Source organism: Lissotriton helveticus, chromosome 3_1 (assembly GCF_964261635.1).
Source record: "Lissotriton helveticus chromosome 3_1, aLisHel1.1, whole genome shotgun sequence".
Lineage (NCBI taxonomy): Eukaryota > Metazoa > Chordata > Amphibia > Caudata > Salamandridae > Lissotriton > Lissotriton helveticus.
In genome coordinates, this window is record NC_136061.1 from 1,046,271,666 (window position 1) to 1,046,293,283 (window position 21,618).

The 21,618-nt window shown below is 46.0% G+C and overlaps 1 protein-coding gene across 5 annotated transcripts in view; it reads right to left on the reverse strand.

Moving 5' to 3' along the window:
* UBR3 (ubiquitin protein ligase E3 component n-recognin 3) overlaps positions 1 to 21,618 on the reverse strand; it is a 1,992,321-nt gene that overhangs the window by 1,314,074 nt on the left and 656,629 nt on the right. For all 5 annotated transcript variants that reach the window (XM_078681592.1, XM_078681591.1, XM_078681590.1 and 2 more), the window contains one exon: positions 18,059 to 18,192. In XM_078681592.1, the coding sequence (XP_078537718.1) occupies positions 18,059 to 18,192 (134 nt within the window). The remainder of the gene's footprint in view (positions 1 to 18,058; positions 18,193 to 21,618) is intronic.

Here is a 21,618-nt window from a genome sequence, read left to right on the forward strand (position 1 = left end):
AGGGATCTAAGGTCCGAGTTGAACCATGGTTGTTTATTTGGGCCTTTTTTCTTTGAGATGTATGTTTTAGGGAGCACCTTATTTAATGATTGTTCTATCCATTGGTTGAAGTCCGTATTGGCCCTTTCTATATTCTGATTGGCCATAGGTTCGTTCTGCTTCAGGACTTCTATCCACTCGCTAGGTTCTAGGTTTGTCCAACGCCTACCTAAGATCTTCACGGGGGGTTGATTGGTATACGGTTTGTTAATTTTCCATAAGAAGGGTATTACCATATGATCTGACCAAGGAATTGACTGTGGTGCAGATGTAGACAATTCTGCGACATTGGTGAAGATTGGATCTAAAAGATTCCCTTTGGAATGAGTGGGGTGTTGTACAATCAAATTAAGTTGACATGCGGCTAAATCCTTAGTTAGTTCCGTAGCAATTGTATCCGAAGGGTTATTAAAGTGAAGGTTCAGGTCTCCAAACACTATAAAATTAGAGACCATGGTGGCAGATTCTAGAATTGTTTCAGTTAGCCCTTCAGTAAATTGGCCAATCTGGCCGGGAGGGCGATAGATTAAAAGGCCGGAAAGTGAAAGTTCTGAGGAGTAGGAGATGGAGAATTGTGTACTCTCACAGTCTGGGATAGTACTGTTGATGAAGCGACATGCTAAGTGTTCCCTATGTATGATGGCAATCCCTCCACCAACTTTAAGTTCTCGATATTTATGTTGTATTAGATATCCAACAGGTAGGGCCTGAACAATGTCAGGGCCGGAGGACGGGCCAAGCCATATTTCTGTTAAAAACAGAACGTCCACATTCAAATCTCCGATCAGTAGTGCAATTTCCGTGGAGTGCTTAGGTAAAGAACGGCAGTTAACCAATGCCATTTTTAAGGTAATGTCTACTGATCCTTTTTTAGGGACTAATATAGATTTCGTAATGGTCTCAGTAGTTCTGAAGGAGCAGTTGCTACAAGAGAAGTGGCCGAGCTTTAGATCCATAGAATGGCAACAAGATGATGGATAAGTCCTATTATGTGAGAGTAGTGACGTGCGGGAGTAGCGTAAGGGGTATAGGGCTGGTGTACCAAGAGTCGTGGCCCGAGGTCCCGACAGGTCGCGAACGGGCATGACTCTGGCACGACTCCGGCGCAGGTCCGGCGCGTCCGCTGCGCGGAGTCGTGACCATTCTTTTTATGGCGCTGCTAGAGCGCGCAATTGGCCTGGTCCCCACCCAATATGGCCGCCAATACCAAATCCCAGCCCTCGGCGTCAATACTCAGCCGAGGGCGGTTCAGGGAAGGGGAGGACACAGAGCGCTGAAGAGCGCTGGGGGGTCTCTAGGTGTGAGCGCTAAGTGAACAGCGCTGTCAGCACGCTGAGAAATAATTTAAAAAAAGTGCTACTCCTGTTTTTATTCTTCTTGTATATTTAAAAACTCATCATGTATATCTGTCCAATGTCGCCAAGACACAGGGGCATGTTTTATTTTTATTTAATATGTTGTTGTGTACCACATGGTGGTATGTTCCCCCCTTTTAACAAATTAAATAAAAGTCTTTTTCTATATATTTCTACTCCACTAACAAGAGAATGATATGCTAGTGCTTGTAAAGCTTAAGGTGGATATGGACCCCAACCCTATTTAGTCATTGGTGGAGTCGTGTGAGGCTGCATGCCTACAAATCTGTATTTCAGCTGAGCTCCTTCTCCCCTAATAAAATACTTCAATTTTCTAGCCGTTAATCTACATTTGGAAAGAAAAGGTGATAAGAGTATGTATTTCCACTTGTAGTATGAGCAAATGTGACCGGAAATAAAAGAAGATACAAGATTTTACAACCCTGCCACGTCGAGCCCCGAAGAAGCAAGCTGGAGACGTAACAGTAGAGGAGGGGAAGTGATTCAAAGCGCTCTACAGAGTATGCTGCACCTTTGGTTGAAATGAGGGACATGAAGGTGAGCTTAGCACACGAAGTGGACACTGTGGCAATAAATTACATTTTGATGCAATGTTCATTTTATTTATTGTTTCAGCTTTACAATAAAGCCATACAATAATTAGGCATAAAATTCACAAATCACGGATTTACCTAGAAACATGGAAAACATTAACAATACATACTTCATGTAATACAACATTTTAAAAGACATTCTCATGAGCATGATACCTTACTAATAAGATGCCTACCTCCTGTATCCTTGGATATGAATTACAGCCTAGATGTATTGTATACCTCGGTAGATTTATGGTTAATCCACATAACTTCGCAAAAGGACAGAGGGCTAATTTAAGAATGTAATTGAACTATCGCACTCTACTATAATGATATTATAGTGAGGTTCCCCCACGCGCCAGAAGGCGCCAACGGTTCTCCCTCATGGGACATCAGGGAGACTGTCTGGGGGGACTGCAAGCCCCAACATTCTTAGCGCCAGGAGGCGTACAGCATGAAAGGTCAAGGGAAGGAGCCCACATGCACTATAAAGCGCAAACGGATCTCTCACTGTGTGATATATCAAGTAGGCTGTCCAAGGACGGGCCAGTCATCGCCTAGAGGAGGCTGGGCCATCCCCCTGACACCCGCAAGTCCACAAGGTACTAACACTACCATAAGGCACAGGGTCAGACTGATTTGCATATAGCCATGTCTGAAATGGGGTGGCTGAGTGGGCTAAAGAATGGTGATGGATTAAACCCAGATCAGTTGACTGGGGGTGAGTGTTTGATTTGCTCAAACGCTCCGTCCATCATCCCCTTTTGTATCGCTTTGTTCGCCCTAAGTGTGGCAGGGTATACTCAGACGTGAGTCCCTTGCTCACTTGGCCACTGGATTCAATATAGCCTGGCTGATGAGGATTATGAATCCGAAACCGGTCCCAGGATGCTTGTTTCCGGTCGATGGAAGACATGGCTCGGCAGTTCGGGCTGGACTGTTCCCATAAGGCACAGGGTCAGACTGATTTGCATATAGCCATGTCTGAAATGGGGTGGCTGAGTGGGCTAAAGAATGGTGATGGATTAAACCCAGATCAGTTGACTGGGGGTGAGTGTTTGATTTGCTCAAACGCTCCGTCCATCATCCCCTTTTGTATCACTAACACTACCATTACTCTATCATTTGGGTTGATAAAGCTATTACAGAACCTGGTCTTGGCTGTTGCGCAGCGGCATAGGGAAAAGAAAGTTGCTGGAAACAACTATGAATGCATCCGACTCCAAGAAAAGGAACGGCGTGACAGCCAGTAGAAACACCTTAGCTGAGATGGATAGTCTGATAGAGGAGGTGGGAACGATGTTGAAATCGAAATCTCCGCTTATACCCTCAACTGATCCTCGCCCTCCCTAAGGGGTCTGGGAAAACCCTAGCGGGAATATTTACCAAAAAACAGGAAAAGGGAATAAAACCACTCGAACACAAGCCTGAAAGCCCCTGGGATGAAGAGACTGCGAGCGAAATTGTGGAAGGTACTGGCAGATCTAGGACTTCCGTCTTATCTGCTGTCTATTCTGTCTAGGCTCCATACAAATAACTATGCCCAGGTTAGGTGTGGTAGGCATGGTGATCTAACGGACCAATTTCCTGTCCAAAAAGGGGTATGCCAAGGGTGCGTATTGGCTCCCACGTTATTCAGCCTTTATATTAATGGAATTGTGGACCATCTGAACGGTGTGGTAGACAATGATGCCCCCAAATTGGCCACTGGGAAGGTGTCCGCTCTGATGTTTGCAGACGACACTTTGTTGTTGTCTAAAACATCGTCGGGCATCCAAAAAACACTTGATGGCTTTGTAGAGTTCTGCGCGCTCCGGGGATTGGAAATCAATATGAAAAAAACAAAGTTTATGATATTCAATCCCCCGAAGCGGACACGCCCAAATCCGGTCCTACATGGTATTCCCCTTGAGAGGGTTGAGACCTTTGTTTACTTGGGTGTTACCCTTACAGAGAACTTTGAGTGGAACACACAGATTGCCAAGTCGGCATTAAAACTATCACAGTTAGTTGGGGGTATTAGTAAAGTATTTAAGGGGTCAACATTTAAGCCGGTGTCCCCGGCCTTAGAAATTTACTGTTGACAGGCTAGAACTGCAGTAATTGATGGGCTTTGAGGGAGAGATCAGAGTCGATAACCACCCCGAGGCTCTTCACCGTGCTCCAAGGTGCGGGGGAGAGGCCCATCTCGCATGGCCAGAACTGAGGGCCCCAATGCGCAGCGCTGTGAACTGGCAAGATAAGCTCCGTTTTCCCTGGGTTCAGCTTTAATTGGTTGTGGTTCATCCACTGCTGTATGTGGAGCATCACTGCTTGAAAGCTGGTTGCCGCGTCGGAGAATCGAGAGGGAAGATGATCTGCAGATCATCCGCGTAGTTGAAGACAGTGATATTCCACCTTTTTAGCGAGTGGATCAGTGGCTGGAGATACAGATTAAATAGGAGGGGTGAGAGGGAGGATCCCTGAGGGACTCCACAAGTTGTAGATGCCTTAGTTGCCATGAAAGGGCCCAGGCGGACCGTTTGCGCTCTGCCTGCGAGGAAGGACTTGATCCACTCGAAGGCAGGGCCCTGGATGCCGGCCTGTCCGACACGGTGAAGAAGAATGTTATGGTCCACCGTGTCGAAGGCGGCCGACAGATCAAGGAGTACTAGCGCCTGCGATGCCCCCTTGTCTGCATTCCCTTTCAGGGCGTCTAGTACTGCCAGGATGACAGCCTCGGTAGAATGTGCTGGCCTGAAGCCAGCCGTGCACTCCTCCAGATCGTGTCTGCCAAGAGCTTCCCCCTCCAGCTTCTGTGGAACGATCTTCCCCAGCTCGGCCGAGGGTTCAGCAGCAGGGTCGAGCAGCTGGCACAGGATTGGATGCGCCCTCCATGCCCGGCCGCTGTCTGTGGAAGAGAGGGAGGGGGGCTGTGTTCAGAAACACACGCCGCTTCTTGGTGCTATGAGACCCTACTTCCAGTACTCCCCAGGCCGTAGGAGAGCCTGGGGTGCACTGCTGTTATGACAGGTGACTGCGGTGGCCCGCAGGGAGCGGTCCAAGTGTGCATTGATGGACACGGGAGCTCGGCAGTTACCAAGTACACACCGGGCACTCACCACCTCGTCCATTGATTCTACATGGCCGGACAAGTAGGAAGGACCCGCTCTTTGTAAGTAAGCACGATCCGTGATTTTCATTTGATGTGGAAACAGTTTAGAAATCTCTGCATTTTGATCTTTGAACTCAGCCGCACCACGCACTTCACATTCTGAACAGGAAAAAGCCGAGAAACTGGCGGCCCGGCCTGGTTAGTATAATGTGACTCCGGAAGGGTTACTTTCCATTTAGTTGCCGCAGAGTCTCAGAATGGCAGAGAGCACTGTCTGAGCACTGCAGGCTACCTCAGACAGTCAGACGAGCGTTACTAGTAAAGGTCTACTAGTACTTACTGTGTTGTCTTCGAAGTTCTTCAACTTCTCTACGCTCTGCTAGCCACGGGTGACGCCGGGCGGTGGGTGCTGAGCCCGGCCACCAGGCGCTTGCCGCTGAGCCGCACGGTAGGCGGGGGCCAGACCTCTGAGTGCTGTTTGTGCTGCACCTGCAGCCTCTCGTCGGACGGCGCGCCGCACATCATAATCATGCCATCCCTGCAGCAGTGTGCGCAAGTCTGCAGCGCCAGTTAAGTTTCCCCGCGGCACACGCAGCGCGCCGGCCTGATCATGCTGCAGTGCAGCCACAGGTGAGGCCTCATGCATGCCGCGCTGCCTGGCCAGGACATTGTGTGAGAATCTGCGCAGCTACTCTGAGTCCCGTTGCCGCGCATTCTTCACGCGCCTCACTGACTTTGCGCCTTCCTGACTCGAGTGTCTCGTGCTGCTGCATTCAGATCCCCCGCCACTTCTGCCTACTTCCTCCGGGACACGACTGCACTTTCTACTGCCGCGGCCGGCACGTCCGGATTATTAATCCAGGCCCCCTTGCTGCCACGGTGATTGACAGTAGTACCGACTGCTGAGAGGGCAGCCCCCTCCCCACCCCCCTGCAGTATGTGATGAGTCTGGGTAAGCCGCGCGACACGCCGGCGCCGCACCATTTGCAAACAGAGTACAGAGATACATTGTAGCGCTCTCAGCCACTCCACAGAGCTGAGAGCAGATCGGTTAACCATTTAGGTACTCTGACTCAGCAAGCAGCACATCCCTCGAGCAGCAGAGAGCCCGGGCACAGGCACCGCTGGTGGGCGCCCTGGCAGGTGGCAAAATGCGTGGCAATGCATTTCAGTGCGGTGATGCGGATCGCTTTTGAGGAGACGTTCCCTCTCTATAATAGGAAAGTGGGGCAAAGTCACCAGGATACATCTGACATGCTGGCTAGCTTTAATCTAGCTCTGGTGTGGACTTTAGATACAGTTATTCCGTAGTGTGAGAAGAATCTTGCTACTCGACGGAAATCAGCCCCATGGTACTCAGGTGACTTGAAAATAAATAAGTCATTGTGTAAGGCTTTAGAAAGACGATGGAGAAGATCTAAAAAAGATGCTGATAAACAAAGCTATGAATTAGCCTTATCTCATTACCATCAAATAATTAAAAAACTTCTAGATGTTCGTGTATTCATACTCAAATAGAACAAGCCAGCAATTCCTCTAAAGCATTGTTTAGTATTGTCAAGGATTGTGTATCTCCTCAAGCATGTAAACTGTCGTCATTTGAAACACAGGAGCTCTGTGATTCATTAGCGAATTTCTTTCAAAATAAAATTTCTCTGATCTATGCCAATTTTCCTATCATGAGTATAAATCACAATAGATCTATCAAGGATCAGGATGTTTCTATGATAGTGCCTCTCTGTCATCTTAAGCACTTTGAACCTATTTCGCTGGAGGATATAAATAATCAATTATTGGCAGAGAAATCTGGATCGCCCGGTGACATATGTTCTCCTAAAATTATGGCACTCCTTTCCCCTACTATTATCCGAAAATTCAGAAAATTTTCAATTCCTCAATTTTAACAGGTTCCATTCCGGTAGCATGGAAAGAAGCATATGTCCGGCCATTTCTCAAAAAACCTGCAGCAGATCCTGAGATTTAAAGGAATTATAGACTGATATCTCTGCTGCCCTGCTGGGTAAAATACTGGAAACCCTTATAAATAAACAACTTAGTCATTATCCAGAATCTAATGGTATTCTTGACCCCTTGCAGTAAGGTTTCCGTCCGGGTTTTAGTACCGAGAAGGCCATATTGGCGGTCACGGATTCGATACGACAAACTCTTGATGATGGCAGGTCCGCAATACTTATCCTCCTGGACCTCTCCGCAGCATTCAATACCATTTCTCATCGACTGCTTGTGGAGAGGTTACAGGAGTGTGGTGTAGAGGATCTTGCTCTGGAATGGTTAAAAAACTTCCTACCAGATAGAGGGCAAACGATTACCCTGGGTCCTTTCAGGTCTCAAATATTTTTGTTAGATAAGGGAGTACCGCAGGGCTCATGTTTGAGCCCTACCCTTTTTCATGTGTACATGGCTCCCTTGGCCAAGACTGTTCAACCTTTTGAGTTTGAGATAGAATCATATGCAGAAGATACCCAGCTGATATTTCCAATAGGGTCTAACCCAATAGGTGAGAGACTGCGTTTTTCGGCGGGAATGCTTGCCATTTTAAAATGGATGACCGAATGTTGCCTTCAACTCAACCCAGAAAAAACAGAGCTTATGCTCCTTGGAAGAGCCACTAATATCTGTATGGCCGACTGGTGGCCTTCCCAGTTGGCAGTGGCCCCCAGTCCCTCCTTCTCAGTGAAAAGCTTGGGAATACATTTGGATGATAAGTTGACCATGAAGGACAATGTCAAAAACATTGCCGGTTCCTGCTATTATAGCCTTCGCCTATTACGTAGGATATTTCCCTACCTGCCAGTGGAACATCGCAGTACGGTGGTCCAGGCGATGGTTGTGAGCCCCCTGGAGTACGGGAATGCACTACTGGCAGAAGTGGGTGAAACTATGATAGCCAAGCTTCAAGTCATCCAAAATATTGCAGCGAGGATGTTCCTTAATTGTCCCCCAGGATCTCCATCACTCCCTTTGAAAAAGAGATCATTTTCTAAGATCTGTTGCCTTGCCTTTAAAGCTATCAAAGGAACGGGTCCTGGCTATTTGCAAACTAAGCTCTGTAAGCAGATATCTAGTTGTAATCTTAGATCAAACTCATTGGCACTTTTGAAGATCCCCCGCATTCGGCAAAGCTTTCTCGTATATTGCTCCCAAGTATTGGAACTCATTACCAGAGGCTTTGCGTAAATCTACTTCTTATTTGGTGTTTAGAAAACAACTGAAAGCTTTCTTGTTTTAATGCTGTGTTTCTGTTCCTGTTACTGGTTATCTGACCTTCTCTCTGGTTATTCTCTAAGTAAGCGCTGAGATGCCCCTGGGTGAGTCATGTTATTTTGGTGACCTCTTGTATAGCGCATAACATAACAGAACATCATAAAATGTAAAGTATTCTGAGTAGAAAAATTATCACAATGACAGGGTTCAGCCTCCTCTGGCTTACACCACCCCTGGAAATCACCCAAAACCAAGTGGATCAGATTGAAACGGAATCTTGTCAGCCGCCAACGGTAAAGAGGTTTAGATACAGTTATCAGGTAAGGTTCAATTAACATGGTAGTTTTAGTCAAACAATGCGCCCTTGCTAAAGGTTTCTGTAACTCCCGCTCTTCTCTTCACATCATTACCATGTTCAAAAAATTTATTTTGACCCACTTCAAATCCTCCTTACAGATCCTATCAGGAAATTCAAATAATTCTGGCCGGCATAATTTAAGAAACACATTTTTAACATATGTCAGCCACTTAATTTTATTGCCTTTATCCAGATTGATAATATCTCGGAGAATCAACTGATTTAATATTAATTCTGGGTTAAGCCATGTTTTGACCCAGCACAGAAGTGGAGCTAAGCTAAAAATATCCGAAACATAGCCATGCCCCAATTCCTGATAAATTGCGTAAGTAGGTGTTCATTGAGGGACAGACAAAAGGCTTTGAAGGAATCTATTTTCGACTGTCTGGATCCCTATCTGTTGTTTAAAACCCCAAATGGAGGAACCGTATGCAGCAATAGCCAGGCACTTTGAACTATATATTTTCAAAATTGCCGCAAATGGCTTGGCCCCCAAGCGTTGAACAAACCCTGATAAGGCTGTTGTTGACCTGCTAACAGCCAGTACCTTTACTTTATCTTGGGGGACCCATGAGCTTTTATCATCGAATAGTACTCCAAGATAAGTAAAAGAAGTAACCCTGGACACTTCGTCACCATTACAAAAGAATGACTTCACTTTCCTGGTATTTTTACCAAAAGACATTGTGTGCGACTTCCCGTTGTTCACGACCAGATCTATGGACTGCATATAGGACCCAAAAGCATCCAGAAGTTTCTGGAGACCTAACGCAGTACGCGCTATAAGGACGGCTTCATCCGCGTATAAGAGAACGGGTATTAAATATTCTCCTACACGCGGGATGTCTAGACTGGCATCCCTCAAGGGTTTGTCAAGAACGTTAATATAAAGAGTGAACAATGAAGGTGCCAATATACACCCTTGGCGAACGCCCCGATCCGATTGAAAGGATCTGGTACATCTGCCGTCCTGAGAAGTCCTAACTGCCGCCTACAGGTCCTGGTGAAGATTGGCTAGGAAGTGAACTAGACATGGCTCCAGGCCAATTTCTAGCAGTATACTCCGCAGCCTAGACCTGTTAACCAGGTCAAAGGCTGAGGATAAGTCCATGAAAGCCATGTGCAATGTGCCCTCTTTGGCCACAGTATACTTGCCAATTAATAAATGTAAGTTGAGGCACTGGTCCACAGTACTTCTTCCATGCCTGAAGCCATACTGCAAGCTTGATGAAATCTTGTTATCATTTATCCAGTCAGAAATCTTAGCTGAGACCACTTTTCCAAGAATCTTAACCGCTGAATCAATCAGCGATATGGGTCTTTAACATCGAGGGTCCCCTCTCTGACCTTTCTTAAAAACGGGAATAATGATGGATTGACTCCAGGAAGCCAGAAACCCCTGGGAACCAGAGGCATTGAAAACATTAGTCATTATTTTGGACCAAAATTTAGGGTCGCATTTATAAAGTTCCGCTGGAACCCCGTCAGGACCCGGGGCTTTATTCCCCGCGGTCTCCTTTATAGCTTTCTCAGTATCAGTCTATGTGAACACAAAAGGGTCTATTCCCAATCGGGAAGAAAGGCTGGCAGTGGGGGTCAGTGAGCTAGTGGACTTATAAACTGCCCCCAAAATGAGCTAGCCACTGAGCCTCTGTTATGTTGCATTCTTGCACGTCATTCTCAGTGGAAGAAATAAATGGGGCATTAATAATGGACAAAAATTTTGCACTGTCTTTTAAGATATCTACTGACAAAAGAGCATTCCAGGCCTCGGATTTACGTAAGCTCCCCACCAAGACCCTATCTCGTGGGACACTTTTCAATGCTAAGATTAGTAGTCAATGGGCTCTCGAGCAAGTATTGTCACACCATCTAGTACCCCGAGGATCTTTCGGCTTTGTGCTAATCCTAAAATCTGCAGCAATCTGGCTACAAATACCCTCAAAAGCTTTGCTGATCAGGACCTTTGGGTTAGAGGCATCAATACACAAAGCAAGATTTACTCCAGCCAAATCTGCAAAGAACGTATCGGGGGTTACTTTAGACCATTTAAACCTCCTCCCCTGGTCACATGTTACCAAACATTTTGCTTCCCATTTACCACCGCCCAGGCGCAGAATACCAGACCCACCATCCAATACTGAAATAACCAGATTATGATCACTATATGGTGACAACCCGGCATCGTAAGAAACTACTTTATGTAGCCACCTGGAGGACAGAAATATGTAGTCAATAATAGTGTCTTTATTTCTGTGTTTAAAAGTGGGACACCGCTCAGACTGGCTAAAAAAGCCAGGTTCAAAGAGGTCTGAATCGGCCAGAAGATCCTCCAAGGCCTCCCCATGGGGTGAATGTTCAAAATGCGGTATTTCCGAGTTACTGTGTCCAAGAGGATAATTTATAGGACAGTTTAAGTCACAGGGGTGTATATTAAAATCGCCCATTAATAAGATACAATAAGACGTGGATTGTTTTAACCTGTAATCTTCTAAAAAGGATTTAAGAAAACACAAGGGTTGATTCCTGAAGTCCGATTCTCCAGAATTATAAAAATTTACCAATAGTAATTTTTAACAGGAAGGTAGGGTTACCGCTACCGCTAAACAGTTTAGGGAATCAGCCTCTACCATTTTAAGGGTACCCTCTATTCTGAGAGAAAGCAGGAACATTAGCCCTCCTATTGCTCTTCCTGCTACAGGAGGGCGAGCAGGTTGGAAAAAAGACCCATACCCATCCACCCAAAAGTTTGCCTCTGTATCCCATGTTTCTCGTAGTGCTATTATGTCGTGGGATTTAATCAAATCCTGCCATAAAGGGTCAGTTCTTTTTACCTTAATCCCGCAATATTCCAACTAAGGATATTACAGTTTTGTAAAGTTTTGTCTCGAGCATTAATAATAACAGGACCCTTCGGAGAAGAGGCAAAACCATCACCCTCCTTGTCAACCAGTCAATTTTCATCCAGTTGTGCTAGGGGTAAAAATCTGTTTGAGAGTGATAAATCTCCCTCACCCAACCAGGGCGGACAGTAGGCCAGATATGAAGGTGCACATACTTCCCTCGTATTGTTGAATCATGACTATAAAATCCTCGCTAAAATTCGGGCAACGCGTCTCCACCTACTTGTAGATACCATTTTATGTCCTTTTTAGGCGGGGTTTATTCCCAGGCGCTCCACAACCATTAATCTACGCACTGTCTTCTCAGTAATAAATCCGACGGAACCCACGCTCCCAGCGGCGGTCGTGATGCTGGATGCCAAAAAGGCCTTAGACTCCCTGGAATGGTCTTTTCTATATGCAGGAATGCAGAAATTAGGTATCCCCATAGGTTTCATGGGCCTGGTTCAGCTTCTATACTCCAATCCGGTCGCTCGACTGTAAGTGAATGGAATTCTCACAGCTCCTTTTTCCTTGTCTCGAGGCACCCGCCACGGGTGTCCATTATCACCATTATTATTTATTATAGCAATGGATCCCTTAGCTCATCACATGCAGGAGCGCCACCTTCACAGGGGCTTATAACTCCATACTGGCCCGCTTATAGCCTCCTTCTACGCGGATGATGTATTACTAGTTGTCCCCCACCCTGCAGAGAACCTCCCTCCATTATTAAGAGAGATAGTCAGATTTGGCGTTCATTCAGGGCTGGTCATAAATTGGTCAAAGTCGGAAATATTCCCTCTGACACGGCAGCCACCCAGGTGGACATGGAATTCCCCTTGCACTGGTGTGATACACCTCCTAAGTACCTTGGAATTTATTTACATTGCAAGCGGACGAAGTAATCCAAATCAACTAAGGACCGGCCATTGACCATCTCACGTCGAGGACTGGATTAAACTATCCCTTTCCATAGCCAGCCGGATAGCTATTATTAAAATGATTGTACTCCTGCGCTTATTATACCTCTTCACAAATATCCCAATTGCATTGACAACTGCTTTCTTTGCAACTCTACGCTCTGTGGTAATCCGACTGATATGGGTGGGTAAGCAACCAGAATAGGCTGGGAGACACTTACAATGCCATATGAAAGGGGAGGCTTCGGGGTTCCCAATCTCTATCTTTATTATTTGGTAGCTCAGATCCACTTCACGTACTGTTGGTACCACCCCAATGCTCGTATTCAGTATCTGAGACCTGAGCGATCACAAATACACCCGAATACACTCTCGTCACTGCTCCCTCAAGGACTCCCGCGCTGTCCGACGGAAATACAGACAGTATCCACAACATGTTGGGCCTGGACCAAACTGCATCGATATTTGCAACACGACATCTTATATTGCCCCCACATACCGCTGCCCAATAATCTATGGCTACCCCCCACCACCGAAAAGCTTACGAAACGTACGCTGCAGCAGCTAAGACTGCATACAGTAAGTGCTCTGTTTATGAACTCCCGGCTGTGCTCAGTGTTGGAGTTGACAGCGACAGGTGCCGCGTCCTACATGGACCGATTCTTGATACACAGAGTGCAGGGAGCCCTGAGGAGTGTCCTGTCGGATGCTGCTACGGAACCAATGGACTTTCCCCCTCTCACCCTGGTAATTTAATCTACCAATAGTTCACACCTTATCTCCCACCTCTATCACTTATCGCAATCTATGCAGCCAATAGTGGGCCTCAAGAATAGGACGGCCTGGGAATTCGACCTGGGTGAGCCACTACCTGACAAAACATAGTCCTGTTGCTGCGCCCAAACCTGATACGTATCAAATAACTATAGACATAAACTGATACATTTTAAATACCTTCATAGAGCATATATCACTACAAAATTGCTGGTCAGGATCAATCCCACCGTTTCTAATACATGTGCCAGATGTGATATGCCAGACGCTGATTTTGAGCACCTTGCCTGGAACTGCACACCTATCCGAGATTACTGGGAATCTATTTTTCGTAACTTATCACTCATGATGGAAGTTACACTATCACACTATCCCATTGATGGCATTGTTAGGATATGTTACACCCCTTAAAAGAATTGTGCGAAGTTTCGCTGCGTTTGCACTCCTATTAGCCAAACGCCAAGTATCCTTACAGTGGGGTAGAGCTCGAACGCCAACTATCAAAGACTGGGTCCGGGACCTCATTTATTGTAATACAAGTGATATCTATGCTACATTCCTACCTCTTACTTCCCGTCCTCTGGATATTTGTCAACCACTTAAAGATTACCTACAGATATACCCCTTAGATGGTTCAGACGAGATGTGAGATGAAACATGAATACGCAATATCCCCGCTCTGCTAGGCGTCCATACCTGGTATAAAGGCACAAACCGATTTCTTTTCAGAGCATATTGACTAGAAGTTGTAAATTGGAAACTGACCACATATGTGGGAAACTGTACGCGATCATATTTTTTGATTACACATGCTCCGTTATTGTTCTATTAAGTAGTTTTGTTTTTTATGTTTGATTGATGTTGATGTTAATATTAACAATGGAAAGACATGATAAGGATATGCTAGAACTATAATACGCATTGCTGATGTCTTTATTCCTGCAATGTCATATATTTCCTTTTGTTATCGCTTTGGTAAAACCAATAAATACATTTATAAAATAAAAATACCAATAGGGTAGGTGGCACTGGAACCTGCCACTGACTGGTTGCCCATGACGCTACAAGGGCAAACTAAAGGGGTTTGGAGGCAGTGGCTCCTGGTGGTGGTGGGAGGGAAGGTGGGGGTGGGAGTGGGGGGAGTGGCAGACTGGGCAAACCTCTGGCAATGAGTCCCACATGCCTAGTGTGATCCATGTCGGCAGAAAAGAAAGGACTGGGGAGCCTGTTGGCAGAGCAGGAATTAACATGGCTGATAGCTCCTACTGTAGCCACGGAAGGGGAGAAAGACAGAAGAGGGATGGCATGGGGCCATGGAGATGCCCAACAATCAGGCAGTGGCCATACAGCTCTCAAAGTGCTTGAGCGCCAAATCACCCTGATCGCCGAAGAGGAGGGTGCCATAGAAGGCAATGTCCATAAGAGATGCCTGGAGATCCACCGAAAAGTTAGTAGATTCAGCGAGGCGTGGCGTCTGAGTGCCACTGATTAAGCAATCACTCTGCCTAGCAAGTCGGTCATATCCAGTTTGCAGCGAATGATGAACTATGCTGTGTCCCTGCCATCAGCAATAATCTGGGTCAGAATGGCTCAGTCCTCCTCCAAGACTATCGGCGGCACTTGCGCGACTGAATTTCACACTGTGGGTATATCAGTCCAAGAGGTATGCAGTGCTCACCGATCGCAGTGCAAGGCTGGCAGAAGAAAAAATCCTCCTGCCAAAGGTATCCTGCATCTATGTTTCCCCATTGTGTGGTAGGGAATACGCAATGGTTGACTTCAGAGGTAGAGACCTGGACGACCAGACTTTTTCGGGTAGGGTGCTGGGTGAGAAAAACAGAGTTCCCAGAAGCAGGTCGGTGACAGCGGGCAATTGTCCAGTGCACAGAGCCCCTGTGCAGGGTTTGGCCCATGCCCCAAGCGAAACATCTGTGAGGGCTTCATTAAATAGGTTGAGAGGTTCTATGGGGGTGACTCCCAGCTAAAGCACCTCTGTAAAGACGTTTGCCTTAACAGCCACTGAGGAACCACGACGCCCTCCTCACCACCATAGCAAAGGAAGCCCCTTCCTCTGTAACCACACTACAATGACAGACTCAGCCAGTGTCTGCAGAGTTATCTAAACCGCTGGCATCTGCCAGTTCCTCATTCCAGTTGTCTTTGGGCTTTTCTAAGAGGTTAGAGTAGCCATAACGATCCTCACATCCTTCCTAATCGTACTCCTCACAGTGCCCATATAAAAATGAGGGCCCTGGCTCTGTCATGGAAGGTTAAGTTCCAGTCACCGCCCAAGTCAACTTCAGGCAGGACTGATTAGTCAATTTCAGCAGGACTGATCAGGTTCTGTATCGGAGTCAGGTATTACAATGGGGTTGGCACTGTCATGGGGCCATTGGCAGTGCTGGGAACAACATCACTGGAACACGTTCTGGGCAGATTGCAGTCTCACGACCAGAGCCAATCCAGATCCAGAACTGGATCCAGCAAGCCAGACTGCCGTTGAGGGCAAATCCGCTGGGGGAAATCCATTGGGGGCACCCCCGGACCCATGGGCCTGAAGGCGCTCCAGAGGGGTCGGGCCCTCCAAATCTGAAATGCATGTCCTTTAGCTGGGCAGCGGTTGCTCCGACTCTGAGAAACTTTGGGCGGTGAGGAGTAGACTCAGGCTCAGGCTCAGCTGAGACGCGTGGGACTAAGGCCTAGATTTGTGATGTTGATCCCATGCCCATACGAAGACTTGGACCAACACTGGAAAGTCAAAGAGCGCTTCGACTTCTTATCTGGGACTTACCCAACAATAACTTTGAACGCAATGACTAGCACTGGGAACAATTCCGCAAGTGCCCTAGGGACCTTTCACGCAACCAGAACCTGATGTGTCACAGAGTTGGCTGGCATCAGGTGCTCAAGAGCTTCAAGGACCAATCTCCAAACATCTTGGCGTTCATGCAGCGACAGTCATCACAGGCCTTGGAATCATGGCCCAGCTCCAGGCACCAGAGGCAAACCAGGTGGGGGCCTGTCACAGACAACCACAGGGCTTGAGCCCCACAGGTTTTTTTATGAGGCATCCCTAGCACAATGGGCGACAGTCATAATAAAGGTCGACTAAATGTCGAAAAAAGAATCCAAAAAGTGGACCAAGGTAGCTCTCTCTGAATCTGGGCTGATCGCGAGGAAAGAAAAGTACTGATGTCAGCACTCTGGGATGGTTCCTATATAGGCACCGCGCATGTCAATTGCAGCATGGACAAAGTCGATTATCAGCTCATCAAAGCCACATAACAGTATGCAGAGGTACTACTCAAGATTGTCCAGATCCAGTCTGAGGCCTGGGGAATATTCTAAGTTAAGGAATTTGTGGCTAGAAGTGTCTATAAGATATTTTTTTATTCATTAGGAGCAGCATTTCCAATCAGTCAGGTCTGGGCATCTCTTCTTTAGTGGGAAAAACACATGATAAAAACAAGTAGGAAGCCATAGAAAGATCGGACATGTCTTTTTATTTTATTTTGTTATGCATTTGTGATTTCTTCTTCATTCTCACTTTTTCCAATATGAGAAGGCAGCATAAAGACAGTCCCAAAACAAGGAGTTGCAACTGTAGGTGAACACTAATACTGATTTTTCACATTTTGTACATCACACGCTGATCACCAGAAAGATCAAGAGTAAAGGATCATTAATAAGAGGTCCCTCAGTTTTGAAAGAAGACAAGGCCATAGGATGGCTTTCAGGAAATACTTGCAAATAAGCAGTGTCACAATCCATCTCCCTACCAGTCAACTGCCAACTACATCTAGAACAAACAAAACTTACAGGACTAAAAAAGATGATCACCATTCAGTGCAAGGCATGAGGCAGTTACCACGCTGTTCGTTGTTGGAAACAGTTGGTAATTTGGATAGCTTATATGATGCCTGCTGTAACTCCTATTGGAGAAGATGAATGTTGAAGACTTGTGGATGAAAGAGTTTCTGGAGAGCCTCCCATCTGTGCTGATTCTGAAGTGATAGGCCACCAATATATGGAAAAAGGTGTCCAAAACAAAGAATCCAGTCTTTGAAGAGAAAGAGAATGAATCTACATTAAATTCACTCCTTTAATACTAGCCTCTGGGGCATGAAATGCAAATTTAAGGCAATTTGGATTCCAAAGACTGCAAGGAAAATGACGAGACCACCAATCATGTAAACCACCTGAAAACATTACACTCACTATACAGTTTTTTGAAAAACAAAAAGCAACAGTTTTGTTCCAACTCCAGAAGTAGATAAAATAGAAATAAATGTTTGTGATACATAGGAATGAGATTGTGGCAGTGGTCATTTGCAAAAAAAAAAAAAAAGTGCAGGGGCTCTCGTCAGGAGGCAGTGTGCACCAGCCCATTTCTCCTGTTTGCACCGCCTAAAACAGAAACAACTACGGACCATGAAAGTGGGGAAAGGATGTGCGGTAAAGGCCAGAGCTACGAATTTGGAGCTGGGGAACCAGGCTTGAGTCTCAGTGTCGGCTCAACATGCTATGATTCCAGGCAAATCACTTAATCTCCCTGTAAATTAATGTTAAGTGATGGTGCTGAACACCGGCAAGTACTGGCTAAAATTAAGCACTGGGTAGGGGGGCATGATATCAACCATGCTGTTAAGACCACAATATATATTTAACAAGTCACGTTAGAGGGTTTCTGCCCAATAGGAGGCCTTACACATTTTGAAAAGAAGAACAGAATAGATTTGAATGGCAAATATTCATACAGCAGTTTCTATAATTTGAATGGAGAAAAGTATAACGTTAAAACCTATGACTTACCCGAACTTTGCAGTGTGCTAATAATCCCCACATTGGCTGGGCACAAGCTTCAAGTTCTGCAGCAAATGCTGCGTAATAGGTCTGAGACTCAAATTCCACATGCTCATTGAGTTCTCGCTTATTCAAATTCATACCTTTAATAAAAAAAAAAAAGAGAAGAGTAATTTCTATGCTCAACATTTTTGTTTTTTTAAATAAAAAACAGTGTGGCAATGACTGCAATGCAACTGTAGCTAAATGTCTAAACAGATAAACCTGTCCATGCAGGAACCCTCTATGAATATTGTGTTTGACTTCCCATTCCCTTTATTTCACAGGAGTCCTACTATCTCACTTAGTTCGGTATGAGTAAGCGCAACATAACCAATGGGCATGATTTTAGTAACAGAACTGTTCCTCTCATATATTCGGGATTATAATGCAACTCGCTCAACAGCAATGCAAACCATAACTCACACACCAAAAGCAATGCTTATGGCCTCAGTCTTTCTAATCCATAGGGAATCAACATGCTGCTTCTTTGTCTATTTTTCCTTGTTTTGTTATCTGTAGAAATACTTGGCAAGAAGTCTTACTTTGATTCAGGTTTTTAATTGACATGCATAAACACAAAGGCAAATCATAAAGAGAAATGGCAATGGGATTTCTAGAGTGTTGAACACCTGGTGCAGTGTACACGTTTGGGGTTGTAACAAGGTAAGCACGAGTCCAATTTTTCATTAGAGCTTTTGATGCTGACACTGCCACACACAATGTCCAGGTACAATGATGCACATGCTTCAGGGGGATTCTGCATTCAGAAAGCCTTCTCTGGACAAAATGGCTGGATTTGTGTACACAAAATTCCAAATCGCACTTCGGACTGACTAGGTCAGAAAATAGGAGCTGGAACCAAAATAAACGTTTCCCTCATTTGCGAATCACATAGCTAAACAAGCATTGGCATAGCCAATAGGTGTCACCTTTGGGACCTTATAAGTGTTTCGCCATGCAACAGTTGGTGTTGTTGCACTAAGGATATTGTGCTGCAAACCTAAATACTTATAATGTCCTAAAGGCGAGACCTATTGGCTATGCCAATGCTTGTTCTGAAGGTGTTCAGGGAGGGAGCGCACCTGATGTCTGCTGGTAGCTCGTTCCACGTCTTGGCTGCAATGTGCGAGAAGGATCTTCCGTCTGCTCCGGCTCTGTGGATGCGCGGGGTTTCGGCCAGTGCGAGGTTGGTGGAACGGAGGTTTATTTTGGGTACGTGGAAGTTGATTCTGTCGTTAAGGTATTTTGGGCCGTTGTTGTGTAGGCATTTGTAGGCGTGGGTGAGGATCTTGAAGGTGACTCTTTTCTCCACCGAGTGCCAGTGGAGTCTACGAAGGTGTTGGCTGGTGTGTTCGTACCGGGGGATGCCTAGGACAAGTCTGGCGGTGGCGTTCTGTATTGTATGTAGTCTGTAGAGTAGGGATTTGTTGATGCCGGCGTAGAGGGCGTTGCTGTAGTCCAGTCTGCTGGTGATGAGTGCATGGGTGTCCATCTTTCTTGACTCTAGGGGGATCCATTTGAAGGTCTTGGGAAGGATGGGAAGTGTGTTGAAGCAGCTGGAGGTGATGGCGTTGACCTGTCGGTTCTTGGTGAGTGAGGCGTCTAGTATGATGCTGAGGTTTTTGGCGTGCACTGTGGGGGTAGGTGGGCTTTCAAGGGCGGTTGGCCACCAGGTGTTGTCCCATGCCGAGAGGGTGGTTCCCAGAACGAGGCCTTCTGTTTTCTTGGCGTTGAGTTTCAGGCAGCTGTTGGTCATCCAGACTGTGACGTCTTGCATTCCTCTTTGGAAGTTGAGTTTGGCTTTGCCGGGGTTTTTGGTGAGGGAGAGGATGAGTTGGGTGTCGTCTGCGTAGGATACATGTTGAGGCTGTGTTGTCCGACGATGGCCGCGAGCGGGGCCATGTAGATGTTGAAGAGGGTCTGGCTCAGAGATGAGCCCTGTGGTACTCCGCAGGTGATTTTCGTGGGATCGGAGAGGAAAGTTGGCAGTCTGATCCTTTGGCTTCTTCCGGTGAGGAATGATCGGATCCAGTCCAGGGATGTTCCTTGTATGCCGGCGTTGTGTAGTCTTGCGACTAATGTGCGGTGGGAGATGGTGTTCTTCTTCTTCTGACAGCATTTTTTGTGTTCTACACCATAGACTTCCAAATACCCCCAATGCTTTCCGTGAGGTGAAGTTAATGGCCGAAGCCCACACTTTACAAATTGTTCCACCACCAGTGGTTATGGAATATGTAGGTATGGTCAACAATGCTCTAGCAGACCACAGAATGGACCTACAGTTGCCTAAAATGTCAAGCTATTGAAGTTTGGAAATTCAAGAGTCACAATATGAGTCGCGCAGAGTGTGGAGAAGAATCTGGCTTGTTTCTGTGACTGAATGCACACTGTGTTTATGTAAGTTCAGAATTGTCAAATACTTTGTAGCAGACCTGACAGCCCAAAGCTAGAGTTATCAGGATCAGAGCATCATTCTCTCGTCTTGCCAGTAAACGTTCATAATAATCAATAGGATTCCGGGAAATGCATGACGCTTATTTAAATATCTCTTTACAGGGAACTCAAAATGTTTCCTCCCCTTAATCCACTCCCTGAGTTCCTTGTTGTCGGTGCCTACGGGTGAAGATGAGTCATTTAATATTCTGTGCCTTAGCAAAGGGATTTAGCTTTGGTGTCCCACATGCCTCAAAATTCATCTTCACCTTCAGTTGTTAATCTCCCAAACGAAGCAGAATTACTTTTGTCTAATTACCACAGCAATCCTCAACACAACTCGCAAACGTTTGCTAGATGCACACAAAAATGTTATTTCCCAGTTCTTGCTACACATTCCCTTTCTTTGCTTTGGAAAGAATGTCTTTTCTGATGCATGCAAGAGGCATGTAGGGCAATGGTATTGGTGGAAATGGGTTCCAAATAGACACGTCTGCCGCACTACCATTTCTCTCAACAAAACGTTTCATACTCTTTGGGTTTCACGCCCACTGTCAATGCCCGAGGCAGATGGGTCCTTTTTTGGGGCATAAACTACTAGACTCTCTTGCACTGTAGTAAGGCTGTGCCTCTGTAAAACCATAACATGAGTCATGCAGCTTCAGGGACTAGACAAAGGTAAGCAGTGGCAGACCTGGACTTGACTAGTCCTCCTGATAGACTAGAGGAACAAGACTGGACTGGTCTCTGTAAACGAAAAAGAACCAGTTAGCAAGCATATCTGATCTCAGTAACAGGGCAGCCACATGCGATACCGAGAAAGGGGACAACTATGCCTAGGGCTACAGTGCACAGATCGCACAGCCAAACATTCTTTAGACTAGGCACAGACCACGTGGATTTTTACAAATAGTGAAGGCTACACTGAACTAAGGAAACTGGCATGGCATTTTAGGAACCTTTGAGCTAACTGACGCAAGGAAATAAAAGTTACATGTGTAATCAAAGTAAATTCCTTAAAAGTATGAATACTTTGGGTTATCAATAAGGAAGTGGGAAACTGTGCTAACTAGAGAAAGTAGTTATGGAAAGTG